This window comes from Mesocricetus auratus, unplaced genomic scaffold (genome assembly GCF_017639785.1).
Source record: "Mesocricetus auratus isolate SY011 unplaced genomic scaffold, BCM_Maur_2.0 Super-Scaffold_100676, whole genome shotgun sequence".
Taxonomy (NCBI): domain Eukaryota; kingdom Metazoa; phylum Chordata; class Mammalia; order Rodentia; family Cricetidae; genus Mesocricetus; species Mesocricetus auratus.
Window position 1 is genome coordinate 112,416,756 of NW_024429266.1, and position 12,270 is coordinate 112,429,025.

The 12,270-nt window shown below is 42.0% G+C and overlaps 1 protein-coding gene across 3 annotated transcripts in view; it reads left to right on the top strand.

Annotated features, from left to right (window-relative positions):
- The window catches only part of Fam126a (family with sequence similarity 126 member A), a 104,987-nt gene that overhangs the window by 30,436 nt on the left and 62,281 nt on the right, over nucleotides 1–12,270 (top strand). For all 3 annotated transcript variants that reach the window (XM_040737380.1, XM_005087112.4, XM_013126019.3), the window contains exon 2: nucleotides 6,018–6,096. In XM_040737380.1, the coding sequence (XP_040593314.1) occupies nucleotides 6,046–6,096 (51 nt within the window). In that variant the 5' untranslated portion in view covers nucleotides 6,018–6,045. The remainder of the gene's footprint in view (nucleotides 1–6,017; nucleotides 6,097–12,270) is intronic.

Genomic DNA, 12,270 nt, shown 5'->3' on the forward strand with positions numbered 1-12,270 from the left:
GGCTACCCAAAATGCTGCCGGGCCGGTACTTCCAAAACCTTGGTTGCCCCTTTTCTCTTTAATTTTTCTAGCCTCACAAGGAGCTGTAGGGAGAAGGAGTATCTGAGCAATCCGTTCTCCTGCAGGGATGGCAACAACCCCACTGCCCACTGATGTCATTATTTTAATCTCCCCTCACTATCCTGGTCTATAACACCGGGGTGTACCTGGATGCCTCGAAGAATAGTACTGGACCGTCCCAAAAGTAGTCCGACCGTGCCTGGGGGCAATGGCCCATGCACCCCAGTAGGGAGGGCCTGGATCCCCATTTCCGGTGTTAGGATTGCCCGGGCAGAGGGAGCGAGGTCCAATCCTGCACTCCCGAGGTGGCTCTAAGGAGGTCTGAGATATGAAGGGGTTGCTCTGGGGAGAAAATGAGTCCTGCCACTGCCCAGAGCAGGGGTCATTGCCCCGTACACATTGGTTTTGGGGCCCTGGGGCGGGGCCCTCCTCCCGTTTCCCTGATTATTATTAGCAGAAAGGAAATTTCCCTCCCTGTCAGTTTTAGAGTAGCAGTTATTGGCCCAATGATATCCCCTTCGACAACGGGGGCATAAACCAGGTCTCTTGAGACCCGTAGTACTATTTTGAGGGCACTCTCTACGGAAGTGTCCCTCCCTACCGCAGCTAAAACATGTTTTTCTCCCTCCCAGAGTAGGTCTTTCTTTCCCCACTTGGGGCCGAATAGCAGCAGCTAGCACTTGGCCCTGGATGAAGTTCCCATCAATGTCCCTACAGATCCGGATATAGTCATTTAGACTTTTATTGCGATAGGGGCGAAGGGCTTCCTTACAATATTTATTTGCATTTTCAAATGCCATCTGCTTTATGACTGGCATCGCAGGCCCAATGCCCCCAAATATTCTTTTTGCTACCTGACTGAGACGGTCTACGAAGTCTTGAAAAGGTTTGGAAGGTCCTTGAAGGACTTTGGACAGATGATCCCCTCCTTCCTTGGAAGGCAATGCTTTCCAAGCCCCTTGGGCCGCTGCTGCCACTTGGGCATAGACTGCGATGTCATATTGCATTTGTTGCTGAATGGTGGCGTATTGACCACTCCCGGTAAGCATCTCCACATTTCTCTGGGGCTGTCCGGCCTGTGCATTCCTTTGGGCTGTCTGGCTGTATCTTTCCTGAAACTCACCTCTCCAAATCAAATAATCTCCCCCTGACAGAGCTGCTCTGCAAAGCTGCTGCCAATCGCCAGGTGTCAAATTAAGAGACGCAAAAGATTCCATTAAGGAAAGTGTAAAGGGAGCCTGTGCTCCATAATTTAAAGTTGCCTCTTTTAGTTGTTTTATATCTTTGAAACTTAAAGGGTCATGGCGCCGAATGACCTGTCGAGAATTGTTCGGGTCTGGAACTTCCATTACCGGGGCCACCACCGGGCAGCATTGGACCCCTCCTCTGGGTCTTCCCTCCAGGTCCAAGAAGGACTGGGTTATCTCATAGGAGGAGTCCCTTTTTTCAGAGTATGGGGAAGGGTTTCTCTCCCTGTCCTGTCTTTCCTTAATTAGAATCTTTTTTAGTTCTTTTTTAAGGGCCGCGATCTCAGCAAGTAACCGTTCCTTTTCAGACGGTGACGAGTCTGAGTCTGAGCTACTTCCATTTTCTAGGTCTGATAGAGAAGGATATAACCGATTCTGACCGGAGTCCTTCTTTTTGGGTCGCACCCGGAGATGTCTACCCATTTTTTTGTTGTTACTAAGAGACTCCTCCTCATCCTCACTAACAATGGAGCCTCTAGTTTCAATCACGGTCTCTTTATCATCACTCTCTGCCCCTGAACTCAAGGAGGCTTGAGTCTCAGTCTCTTGTAACTCTAAAAAAGCCTCTTTTGTGTCCTGAACTACCTGGCGGTGACGAACCTTATCTGTCAAAAGTGCTCCCCTCACTAATCTCCATAAGGAGAATGTCGTAGGGGGCAAGGACTCAGATCCCTCTTTTTGTAAAAGTCTATGAAGATCACGGCGAACCTCCTCCCAATCTGGAATATTTAAGCTTCCCCCAGTAATGAACCATGGACTGGCTCGTTCGATCGATTTTAGAAAGCCTTCTAGGGTTTTAGACTTGACTGCAGTCCCATGTTCTTTAAGTAACTTTTTTAGTTGATACTGCAATGATTCTAGCTTCCCGGAACTATTCCCCATAGTTTCTTAACCCCGTCCACTTACCTCACTTTCACGATCTCAGTGGGACCTCCAATTGTCACGTCTGCTGCGCGGCCTGTGTCCGAGAACGTGTGGAGGGTGTCGGGTATTGAAAACACAGAGACTCGTTCAATGATATAAAGAGAACTTTAAACAGGCTCCAAAAAGGTTCAAGAAAAACTTCCTAAGAAAGGCTCCCACCAGAGAAGCCTCTGCTCTCTCCTCTCCCCTGGCTGGTCCTGCTCTGACACCAGAGGTGGATGTGTGTGGGTTTTTGAAGGTGCGGTTAGTCTCTGGACAAGGTCGAGGTCAGGGCGGTTTCCGTGGGAAGGCCTTTCCCAGGAACTTATTGTATCATTTTTAGTAAACAGGTTTTTACTAAACATTGTCTTACAGCTGCCTACTCCCAGGCAGAAGGGGAAGTGGCCAGGAACTTATTGTATCGTTTTTAGTAAACATGTTTTTACTAAACATTGTCTTATAGCTGCCTACTCCCAGACAGAAGGAAAAGTGGGTCTCTGCTCAAGGTCTGGTGTTCCCACAGTTGAGTACTTCTTTCTCTTTTGTTAGGTTTCTGGCTGGCTGGTGGTCTTTTCTGCTTTTTTTTTTTCTGAGACAGGGTTTCTCTGTGGCTTTGGAGGCTATCTCGGAACTAGCTCTTGTAGACCAGGCTGGTCTCGAACTCACAGAGATCCACCTGCCTCTGCCTCCCAAGTGCTGCGATTAAAGGTGTGTGCCACCAACACCCAGATGCCTTTTTCTTAAGCAGTCTTTATATATTCTGGATATGAGACTTCTGATTGTGTACGTACATGATGAGGTGAAAATAATTTCTTCCACTCTCTAGCTTTGCTGTCCTAGTCTTTAAGTGGTACCTTTTGATGAATAAAAACAATTCTCACATTTAATGATGTCCAATGCATCATTCTCCCACCTCCCACCTATGATTAGCACTTCTGTGCCTTTTAAGAAACCTGTCCCTACCTCAAAGGTTATGAAAGTCCTTTCTTACATTTTTTTCTAATTATACCTATAATTCGACTAGAAGTGGGTTTTTCATATAATGTTATCTGGCATCGTGGTTCTTTGTTTATTGGTGCCCACACAGCTGTCCAGTTGACCTAGCCACATTTATTGTAAAGACTGTCCCTTCCCTCACAGAATTGTAGTAAATCAAATGGGCATGTATTTGTAGGTCTATTTCTCACCACTCTGTTCTGGTCTGTTGGCTTACTTTCCTGTATCTCTGAGATTACCGCGTTGAGTTAGCTGTAAATTTGTTAAGTTTTAGAGTGAACTCTGCTGTCTGAAAACCCAGGTGTAGCACAAATAATAAAAGCCCAGAGACTGATATTGGGGTTCAAGCTTCAAGCTGAAGATCAGAGAAGCAAAGCGGCCAAGCCACTAGATCTTAACTCTATCAAGTGGAAATTGGCAATCCTATCTCCACAAATTCTGAGAGGCAAAAGTTCTCAGTTCCTGTCTCCTTCTCCATATATTCCTTTCTCCACCCAGCCATATCACTCCTGTCTCCACCTCCCTAATGCTGGGATCAGAGACTTGAGCTCTGTTACTCTTCATTCTTGTGTAGGCCAGGGTGGCCTTGACCTCAGAGAGACCCATCTGCCTGTCTCCGGAGTCCTGCAATTAGTGTGCCTCCTCTGCCGTGCTAGCTAGTATGGCTGCTGGGATTAAAGGTGTGTGTCACCACTGCCTGACCTCTAGAGCTTGAGGCTGGCTTTGCTTTCTGAATCCTCAGGCAAGCTTATACATAATGTATCACCATACCCAGGTCTTCCAACTCTGTTGTTTTCAAGACAGCCTTGACTAATTCGTGCCTTTTGTATATCCTATCAATTCTTCTTAATGGTACAAAAATAAGCTTTAATTTTAATAGCAGCTGTTCTGAATTTTATGAAAATCATGCCTTCCCTCTTGATGATGGATGATGGCCTATTTGTAACAACTTTTTATCATTTATTCAGCAGTATAATATAAAAAATATATGTATCTGTACTTGCTTTGTTTTGCAAATGTATACAAAAGGAAATAGAATGTCAATAGTTAGAGGTGGGAAGAAAATGAGTAACAATATAAAGTAACTGAGTGTGTGGGTTACTCCTGGAACAGGAGGGCTGTGCATTTGAGGGCCCCTGGGCTATGGTAAGACCCTGTTTCAAAAAACATCCAAGACAAAACAAAAACAGAACAGTTCAACAATAACAAAAAAGAATGTAAAATAAAGCAATAGATAAAATTAAGGTAACCTTGCCTTTTTGATAGAGTTAGGGTGGAAACTTTTGATTTCAACTTTATTAACATCAAAAAAGACAATCGTTTGTAATTCACAGGAATCAATATAAAAACATTTGCTTGAAAGGAGAGTTTTCCCCAATACTGAAAGCTGAAGACATGATTTTTTTTTCTTCTGTTGGATTTTAAAGATGATAACCTGATCCAACAGTACTTTGGATAATATTTGAACACAATTTCAAAACCCTATTTATCTTGACAGTTCTATTGAATCCTCAACAGTATAAATGTGTGTTTTTCTGATAGTCTTGACTTGATCCAAGGTAATGGGCTTCATCTTTATTAAAAATAAATAGGATTTGTATCACTCAACACACCATGAATTAATCTATTTGTTGGAAAGAACCTGTGTTTTTCATTTAGGTATGTCTGCATACTTGGATAGACAATGGAGCAGAGGTTCTGTGAGTTTGTGGTATTCTTTATTACTGAGTAGTAATCCTTATCGCCAGGCAAATAAGTTCTTTTATTTGCATTATAAAATTTAATCCTCAGAACAATCCCTTGGGATAGGATCTGTGGTCATCATTTCTTCATGGACATAGAAGTGAGGCAAATACCCTGTCAAAGTCATACTACAAGTAAGCAGTGGACTCGGGATTGGCCTCTGCCAGTTGGGCCTCACTTCCTGCTACGTTGACATTGCTGATAAGGACCCACTGTGGGACAGACGTGTGCTGGAATCATGCTTGCCTAGAGTGTTTTCCCCAGGAAACACATGTCTAAGTCCGTTACACAGATGGACAGATGGTGAAGAAAAGGAGATCGTACATTAACAACGATTTTTGCATGAGATAGAAATTTTACATTTCTTTTAGTGTGTGTTGTACTTATACTATGGTAAAGTCACTCTTCTGAGTAATCATTATTGAATAGCTTTATGTTGGAATTGTCACTTTTCTTTTAAAAAATTCTCTTGATACAAAGCTATCAAAAGAAGCCAAAAAATGGGGTGTCCTTCCCTCAGAGCCTCTCCCATTCTCTGGAGTTCCTTTTCACTTTTCCTTTATAAATTTACATTCATAAGATTTATAAGATTATATTAAGAGGAAATAGGAGGAAGGGAGGAAGAGAGATCAAATATTTGCTTAGCTAATTGACATATATGCAAAATAAATTAATTTTATAATAATTGTTATTTAACTTTTACACATGTAAATTAATGTTTTTATGCTTTAATAGTTTTCAAGTCTTTTTCACAATTTTAGGATGATCTTTTTTAAATGATGTAATTAAAGATAAAGAAGAATTTTCAATGCTTTACAACTGGCATTCCTGAAAGCTTAATGAAAATTGTAGAGGCAGTTTGACTATTTTATGATATGTATACTTTTGTTAGAAACTTGCATTAAGGTTTGTTTGTGGGCATTGATTGGTTTTTAAATGAATGTAGTAATTTATATTCGCAACTAGTTTCCCAAGTAAGGGGTAACTATAGGAACACTTCTATACACAGTATTAAGAATGAAATAGAGCTAATTCAAACATTTCACACTTTTCTATGTTCATTTTCAGACTGAAGGCTCAGAACAAATGTAGAAAGATGTTCACTTCAGAGATGGGGGTTGTGGAAGAATGGCTGTCAGAATTTAAGGTAACAGCAAGTCTTCTAATATAGCAATTTTATCCTAAGCATAGTTTGTCTGCATTGAAATTCTAGTGGCTTTTTATATTTTATGTGACTAGCGTGCTAAAGCGTTTGTGGAAAAAGAATGTACTGTATCATAGTAAGGAGCTGTTCATGCACAGTGGTCTTTTGTGGAAGATTTCTTTCCTCTCCCCCAAGTGTCTCAAAGAGCTTATTATCTGTGTATTCTCTTTCTCCCACGTGACATTACCGTGATCATGAATGCTGATGTCACCCTCCAGGGATCATCAGTGATCCATTGTCAGGAATAGGATGGGAAATAGTGGACCTGGTCATGATTGACAGAAAGCAGAGGGCAGCAAGATATTTATTTAATCTTCACCATGGGATCTGTGTCTGGACGGCGACCTAGGAGCTGTAACCCTTGACTCACTGGTGAAGAAAACAAAGCTTAGGCTCTGCTGTCCTCTGAGCTCTTCTCTATGGTGGCAAACAGTATTCCTTAAACCAGCTAGCTCCTTTCTCCTGCCCTTGTGGGACACTTTGTGACCCGGAACTACAGACATGAAGAGACTGGGCAGCAAATGTCATTTTGATTTTGTCTGGGATGATTTGGGACAGATATACAATGTAATAGTGTCAGGTTTCTAGGCTTGCTACAGGGAAGGAAACTGCACAGCAATTCAACAGTGACATCACCAAACAGAGGAAGCATTTGGAGGAAAGGTATTTTAGGTGAAATTTAGATGAAACCATGTTTTGATGGGCTCAGAACAGTGTAGGACTGTGTGTAATGGGGTTAAGTTCTAGACTGGACATGAAAATAGACTCAGAATCCTGCCGTCTTGAGAACTGTTAGTCTTGGTCTGAAGGTCTTTGTCTGTAATGGAAACCAAGACTGCCCCTCTGTGTTGGTGAGCTAGATTCTTCAGGCAAGAGGCGTGTGTCATTCTTACCGATATGTGTTCAAATGACAAAGTTGGGATGACCTGTGATTATAGACAAGGCTCTTCAGTGAGCAAGATTACAACAGTCACTCAGAAAAGGAGGTGTTACTACACTCTAGCTGCTAGGTGACCTGTTAATCTTATGCTGGCTTTATCTGCTTCTGTTATCTAATCCTCATGAATGCTGGATAGACTTTGATACTTTCTTAGGCCCCCTCCCGATACCCCAAGACAGGTTTTTTTGTGTGTGTGTGTGTAGCTCTGGTTGTTCTGGAACTCACTCTATAGACCAGGCTGTCCTTGAACTCATAGAGGTCCTCCTGCTTTTGCCTCCTGATTGCTGGGATTAAAGATGTGTGCCACCACTGCCCAGCTACTTTCTTAGTTTTTATTGAGTATCCTTCTTTGAATTTCCTAATTCACCATGAAGCAGTATAGAATGCTGTAAAAGTACACTATATAGTGCTTTTTACAAATTTTAATATTTAGATTAAACCTTTTATGTGTTTCCCTCATGTTAGCTTTGTAAATGATTATTCAAGGAGTTTAAAAGCTTTTCTTCTGCTTCAAAAGTATTTATAATGTTTTGCTACATATTGTTCTAATTTTGGAGTGAGGGCCGGTTGATGGAACTGTTCTGATTTAACTGTTGAGTGCCATTTCTTGTAGACCATTCTTATGTCAAATGTGGAAAAGCTGGCCAGGGGTGGTTCATGCCTTTAATCCCAACACTTGAGAGGCAGAGACAGGTAGATCTCTGTGAGTTCAAGCCCAGTCTGGTCTATAGAGTGAGTTCCAGGACAGGCTCCAAAGCTACAGAGAAACCCTATCTTGAAAAGCAAAAACAAAAACATAAAATGTAGAAAAGCCAACATAGCCAGTTACTGATTCCTTAAGACAGAGCTGTACATGGAAGACCTGTTAAATAGTGGTCTCAGGGGAGGGGTCAATGATTATGGCAGATGTTTGAAAATCATGATGCCTGTGCTGGCGAGATTTATATAAACTTGACACAAACGAGAGTCATCTGAGAGGAGGGAACCTCGACTGAGAGAATGCTCCCCTAAGATTGGGCTGCCGGCAAGATGTGAGCGTTTTCTTAATCAGTGATTGATGGGGAGGGATCAGCCCATTGTGGGTGCTGTCACCCCTGGGCTGGGGGTCCTGGTTCTGTAAGAAAGCAGGCTGAGCAAGCCATGTGGAGCAAGCCAGAGAGCAGCACTGCTCCATGGTCTCTGCATCCGCTCCTGCCTCCAGGTTCCTGACTTGTTTGAGTGTCCTGACTTCCTTAGGTGATGAACAGTTCTGTGGAAGTGTAAGACAAAGCAACACTTCCCCCCAATTTACTTTTGGTTATGGTGTTTCATTATAGTGATAGAAACCTTAAGGCAATGCCTATCTGCTAATTCTTTCCCATTCCTGCCATAGTGCTCAGGAATCTAGGAAGTACAGTAGGAAGGACCCAGGGCAGCATAGCAGTGTTGACAGTGGTGTGTCCTGGTGTCTGAGGGAACAGAGTACTTATCTGATTAGGAAGAAGTGTTGCAAAGGTGACTTATACAGGAGCTGGCTGGAGAGGCTGCGTTGATAGATTAGCGGCACTATTACATACATTAAGAATATGGGAATTAGATTTTGCTATGTCTGAGAAAGGCATTGCAAACCTGGAATAGGTTTTGTTGAAAGAAAATCAAGAAGTGTAGTTAGACTAATTGGAAGACATATGCACTTGAAAAAGGCATCTGATACCTTGGAAATGGTTGTGAGCCACCCAATGTGGGTTCTGGGAATGGAACTTGGATCCTCTAGAAGAAAAGCAAGTGCTCTTAACAGCTGAGCTGTCTATCTCTCCAGCCCTGTGTTTTGTTTTTGCTTTGTGTTTGTTCATTTTTAAAGAAAATGCTATGTTTCTTTTGCTTGTTTTGTTTTGAGTAGCACATCCATGGTAACATTATTGTAATTGATTGAGTGGGCTGAGCGTCAGCAACCCTGTTGATTGGATCCCCATTCCAGTAGGTGGTTTTCTTGAGTAAATCATTACAGCTCAATCAGTAGCATCAGAAAGGTTGAAGTTGCCTGTAGAGGCGACTTCAGCTCCATGATGTGCCCTGCACAGTCTGACTCAGCAGCCTCTGAAACCCGCAGAAACAATGCAGTTAACCCCTGCAAAGCTTTAACTAAAACTTTATACACAAAGTAAACACAGGTAAAATTTTTTCTAGTGGGCTGGAGAGATAGTTCAGGGTAGGGTGAGGGTAGGGAGTGGAGGAGCTTGCCACCAAATCTGATGATCTGCGTTAGATCCCTGGAACCCACAGAGAGGACTAACTTCTACAAGTTGTCCTTTGACCTACACACACACACACACACACACACACACACACACACACACACACACACACACTAAGTAAATACAAATAAGTAAATGTAAAAGCTTTAAAAATTAAAGTCTTTTACTTGTAGAAAAGCATTCACTGTCTGCACTAGATAATCTTAGTATTTCCTTGATAATCTAACAAAGTAATTAAACTAGAATTTCATAAATATTTAATATTTTCAAAGATTTATTTGTAAAAAGAAATTTCAGATTTCTTTGTGTTTTTCTTAATGTTGTGTGTATATTACCTAACAGATTCTAGACTCCTAACTTGTTTTAAATTTTCTGGTAGTCACTGAATCCATTTTCATGTGTGAAGCTGTTGAACCGGGCTGTTCTGTTTACTGATTCTTCACCCATCTGCGCGTCTCCATTAATTCTCTTCACCCAACCCATCTCACCTCCTTACACGTTAAAGCCATCTGCTACACGGCACTTTAGTATGAAGCATCTGTTTCCTTTAAAAAATTGCCAAGAATAAATTTAACATAATTTTTATTTTCATCTCCATTCCTGCCTTCTGTAACATGAAAAACTTTAGCTGGTGGTTGGTTGAGAAGGCCAGCAGTTCTTGAGTTCATCTGGTCCTTTTAAGGTCCATTGTTCAAAGCACTGCTTGTTTTGTTTGGATTTTTATGTGTTTATTTTATGCATATATGTGTTTTGTCTGCATGCATCTCTGTGTACCACGTGTGTGTCTGGTATCTGCAGAGGCAAACAGAGGAGGTGGGACCCCCTGGGACTGGAGTTATAGACAGTGGCTATGAGACACTATGCAGGTGCAGAGAGTGGGGATCCATCCCAGGTCCTCTGGAAAACCAGCCAGCGCTCTTAATGCTGAGCCACCTCTCCTGCCTCCCTCTCAAAGCACCATGAGCACAGTAGTTATACCCTTCCCTCTGTAGAAAAGTGATTTTGCTCACATCCATACCATGCGGTAGTGATGGAGTTTGGGCTGAGTGTGATAATCACCTCTCTGGTTTTAAAGGCATTCTTTTCTCGTTTACCAGCAGCAGCCCAGGACATTGTATTTCACAGAGTTTGACTCTTTGGAAAGAAATGATCTTTTGTTCTGGCTATTTCTTTTTCTCTTTTAAAATATTTTATTTAATATTCATATACGCATATGTGTTTAGATTAAATCCTCCCCTTTCTCTTCCCTCCATTCCTTCCTTATCTTCCCCCTCATTTTTCTCTCCTAATATCATATGCTTTTTCTTTTAAAAAACATTTAATACCTTCTGCATCTATTCAGTACTGCCTGTGTGTGTATATAGATGTGGGACTATCCTCTGGAACATGGGTAGCCTCTCAGAGACTGTATTCTAGAAGAAAACTGACTTTCCGTATCCTAGCAGCCATCAATTGCTAATAGCTCCTCGGATAGTGGTGGGACTTTATGAGCCCCTCCCCTATCTCTGCTGGGACTTAGGCTGCTTGATCTTAAGCAAATCTTATACAATCTTAGTTGCTGAGTTCATGTATGAACTGAGCTGTCATGTCTGACAAATGCCGTTTCAATGCATATATCTACTCCCTCTGGCTCTTACAGTAGTTATTGTAGCTTGCAGGGCTTACTAGTAGGACTATTGGTGATGTTTCCCTGGTAGGATGCTTAGAGCATTCCAGCACCTTGAAAGTTAGCAGTAAAGAAGCTTCCAGGGTATACCAGCTTGATTTCTCATGTCTTGTTACTCAGATGTGTGGTATCTTGAGCAGTGGGATTTCACCTCAAGTTCTGGAAGGTAACTGCTTAGAGTTCCTTTTGCTGTGAAGAGACACCATGACCACAGCAACTCTTATAAAGAAAAGCATTTAATTGGGGCTGGCTTACAGTTCGGAGGTTCATCCCATTATCGTCATGGCAGGAAGCGTGGTGGCATTCAGGCAGACATGATGCTGGAGAATGAACTGGGAGTTCTACATCTTGATCCACAGGCAGTAAAAGTGAATGGCATGCTAGGCCTAGCTTGAGCTTCTGAGACCTCAAAGCCCACCCCTACAGTGACACACTTCCTCCAACAAGACCACACCTCCTGATAGTGCCACTCCCTATGAGCCTATGGGGGCATTTTTATTTGAATCCCTACAGTAATCAAGAGCAATGGCAAACAAACAAACAAACCCCCCAAAAAACAAAAACCCTGTAATTTAGATGGGGAGTGGTGGGGAGATCTTACTGAATAATAACGCAACGAGATAGCCAATACCCTGTATTGGGTTTTTATTTGATAATTATGGTCGCTAGGGGTGTCAGTGTCGTCCCCCCTTATAAGGTAGCTCATTTTATGTATATACATATATACACACTCACATTTTAGGAAACTTCTATGGTAGTAGGTTTCCGTAAGAAAATTTCTAAAGTCTTTAGTGTTAGGATTAAATGGGGTGGGGGGATGGGAGGGCAGTATGGGGAAAGACAAGTAACACTAAATGCCTCTGACTGTTTCACAGAAAATATGTGTTCATATAGACTACATAGTATGCTTTACACTTAATCTTCAGGCTTATCTTATTTAGGAGATTAGAAATCTGATGCTTATTTGATTATCACTCCCTTTTATATAAATTTCTCCAGTACTGGGTTACTCTTGATTAAATGACAGGAATGGAATGTTGCCTGGAGGCCTTTTGTTACTTGCTTTTGAAATACTGAAGAATGCCTTATGTAAGCAGTGCAGTGGCGGTGTTTGTTGTGGTGGTTGCTGCTATTGTTCTGGAGAATGGTGGAAGGTTCCCAAATGGTTCACACTTATGTGCCATGCTGGTAAACACAACTCTTATTAAATTAGAAAAGCCTATTGACGTACATGTCTTCAGGCAAAATATGACCTGTTTTTAAAGAATCTGCCCAAG